The sequence below is a fragment of the Penaeus vannamei genome, chromosome 1 (assembly GCF_042767895.1).
Source record: "Penaeus vannamei isolate JL-2024 chromosome 1, ASM4276789v1, whole genome shotgun sequence".
NCBI classification, from domain to species: Eukaryota; Metazoa; Arthropoda; class Malacostraca; order Decapoda; family Penaeidae; genus Penaeus; species Penaeus vannamei.
The window spans coordinates 37322177-37324676 of record NC_091549.1 but is presented as its reverse complement, the minus strand read 5'-3'; the positions used below and the strand labels follow the sequence as shown (position 1 = coordinate 37324676).

The 2500-nt window shown below is 36.9% G+C and overlaps 1 protein-coding gene across 22 annotated transcripts in view; it reads left to right on the top strand.

Moving 5' to 3' along the window:
- by (focal adhesion protein tensin) overlaps positions 1–2500 on the top strand; it is a 690412-nt gene that overhangs the window by 555359 nt on the left and 132553 nt on the right. For all 22 annotated transcript variants that reach the window (XM_070122623.1, XM_070122618.1, XM_070122610.1 and 19 more), the window contains one exon: positions 1565–1822. In XM_070122623.1, the coding sequence (XP_069978724.1) occupies positions 1565–1822 (258 nt within the window). The remainder of the gene's footprint in view (positions 1–1564; positions 1823–2500) is intronic.

The window sequence follows — 2500 nt, the reverse complement described above, 5'->3', positions numbered from 1 at the left end:
TTTCATTTATTTGGTCTTATGCAGTTGTGTTGTACTGTCCATAAATAGATTGATTTTGTTTTACTTACTTTGATAATAATTGAACGTCTCTTTTTAACGAAAGTTTCATTCTGATTTTAAATGTTTGTATTTAGTGAATAAAAACGAAAATAGTTTAGCAATGAAAAAAGTTGAAATATAGACGGAATGCGTGAATATTAACGAATATGCAGAATTACAAGACAATGGAGGATATAAGCATGATCATAAACATGAAATTAAGGAAAGAATTTATGATGCCCTGTTGCTAATTAGACGTAAGACGCGTCAGTAATTTTTTTCAACCTGTTCCTTTCTCCTTTTTTCGGAACGGAAATGCAAACGATAAAAATTGAGATGAATAGGAACAGAATTGCCAAGTTGTTTACGAGAATGATCCGAGTGCTTTGCTTGCCTTTGTCGTTTCGTGCAATTGAGTTTATTGAGGCGGTGAAATTTGCTAAGTAAATCAAAGTAATACCAAAAACTATAGAGGTAATCCATGCATCGAGTGTGTGCATGTATGTACATACATATGAAACTTATATATATATATATATATATATATATATATATATATATATATATATATATATATATATATATATGTATATATATATATATATATATATATATATATATATATATATATATATATATATATATATATATATATGTGTGTGTGTGTGTGTGTGTGCGTATATATGCATATATATATATGTATATATATATAACATATATATATAATATATATATAATATACACACACACACACACACACACACACACACACACACACACACACACACACACACACACACACACACACACACACACACACACACATACATACATACATACATACATACATACATACATACATACATACATACATACATACATACATACATACATACATACATACATACACACACACACATACACACACACACACACACATATATATATATATATATATATATATATATATATATATATATATATATACACACACACACAAAAACATACATACATACATATATATATATATATATATATATATATATATATATATATATATATATATATATATATATATAGAGAGAGAGAGAGAGAGAGAGAGAGAGAGAGAGAGAGAGAGAGAGACAGAGAGAGAGAGAGAGAAAGAGAGAGAGATAGAAAGACACACACACACACACACACACACACACACACACACACACACACACACACACACACACACACACACACACACATACATATATATATATATATATATATATATATATATATATATATATGTATATATATATATATATATATATATATATATATATATATTTACATATATATACATGTACATATACATACATGCGTGTGTGTGTTTTTTATGTATATGTGTATATGTATATATCATTTTCATGTTATCTTAATATTTTTGCCATGGCGCTGCGTGACCATCTCTGCGTCGCGATGCATGCATAAAAGCTGACTCTCCCGCGTCCGTTGGCTCGGCAACTAAATTCTTTTTCCTGTGCTCTTTCAGACCCAGTCCGCCGCCCGCCTGAACCGCGTGATGGCCGGGGCGGGCGGAGCCACCGGGGGCGGCTTGGCGGGGGAGGCGCCAGGGCCCGGGGGGGAGCGCCCCGGCCCCCCCGGAGGAGGACCCAAGATGGACGTGGTTTACGTGACGGAGAGAATCATCTCCTTGGCCTTCCCGCCGGCGCTGGACGATGCCACCTACACCTTACACCTGCGGGAGGTGGCTCATATGTTGTCCTCGAAGCACGGGGATAACTTCAAGGTGAGTGAGGGGCCGCGCGCCCCGCTCTTGCTGTCCGTCTTGTGTTGGAGTGTCTTTGGGCCACTTACGGACAGGGGGCGGGAGGGTGGGGGAGAAGGGGGAGGGGAGGGACGAAGAGTTGCAGGAAAGGTGAGTTCAGCGAGGAGAGAAGGGACGAAGGGAAGATGAGAGAGGGGATAGAGGGAATGGGGAGGGAGAGTCGGTGAGAGGAAGAAGGAAAGGAGAGGTAGAGAGGGGGAAAGCACGAATAGAAATGGCAGAAAGAAAATCTTATCATGAGAAGGAAAGCAAAGCAATTATTTAAGAAGGTGAAATCAAGATAGGAAAAGCGAGATTGAGAAATGGAGGAGAGGGATATAAAGGCAATTTAGAGAAAATGGGAAGGATAAAGACAGGGAAATACAAGTAAGTTAAGAATAAATAAGAAAATTGGGGAAAGTAAAGATGGGAAAGGGAAGAAAAGGAAAGGTAAAATGTGAAAGACGAGGGAATAGAAAAGGAACAGAACATGTGTGGAAAAGAAACAAAGAGAGGGCGAAGAAAGGAAACAGGAAGGGAACGTAAAAAGGAAATTTAAAGAATATTAATTAAATAAAAGAGAGGGATAAGCTGTAAACATGGCGAGGAAAACTGAGGGGAGAAGAGAGGAAACCAAAGATAAATGGGAGAATAAAGAGA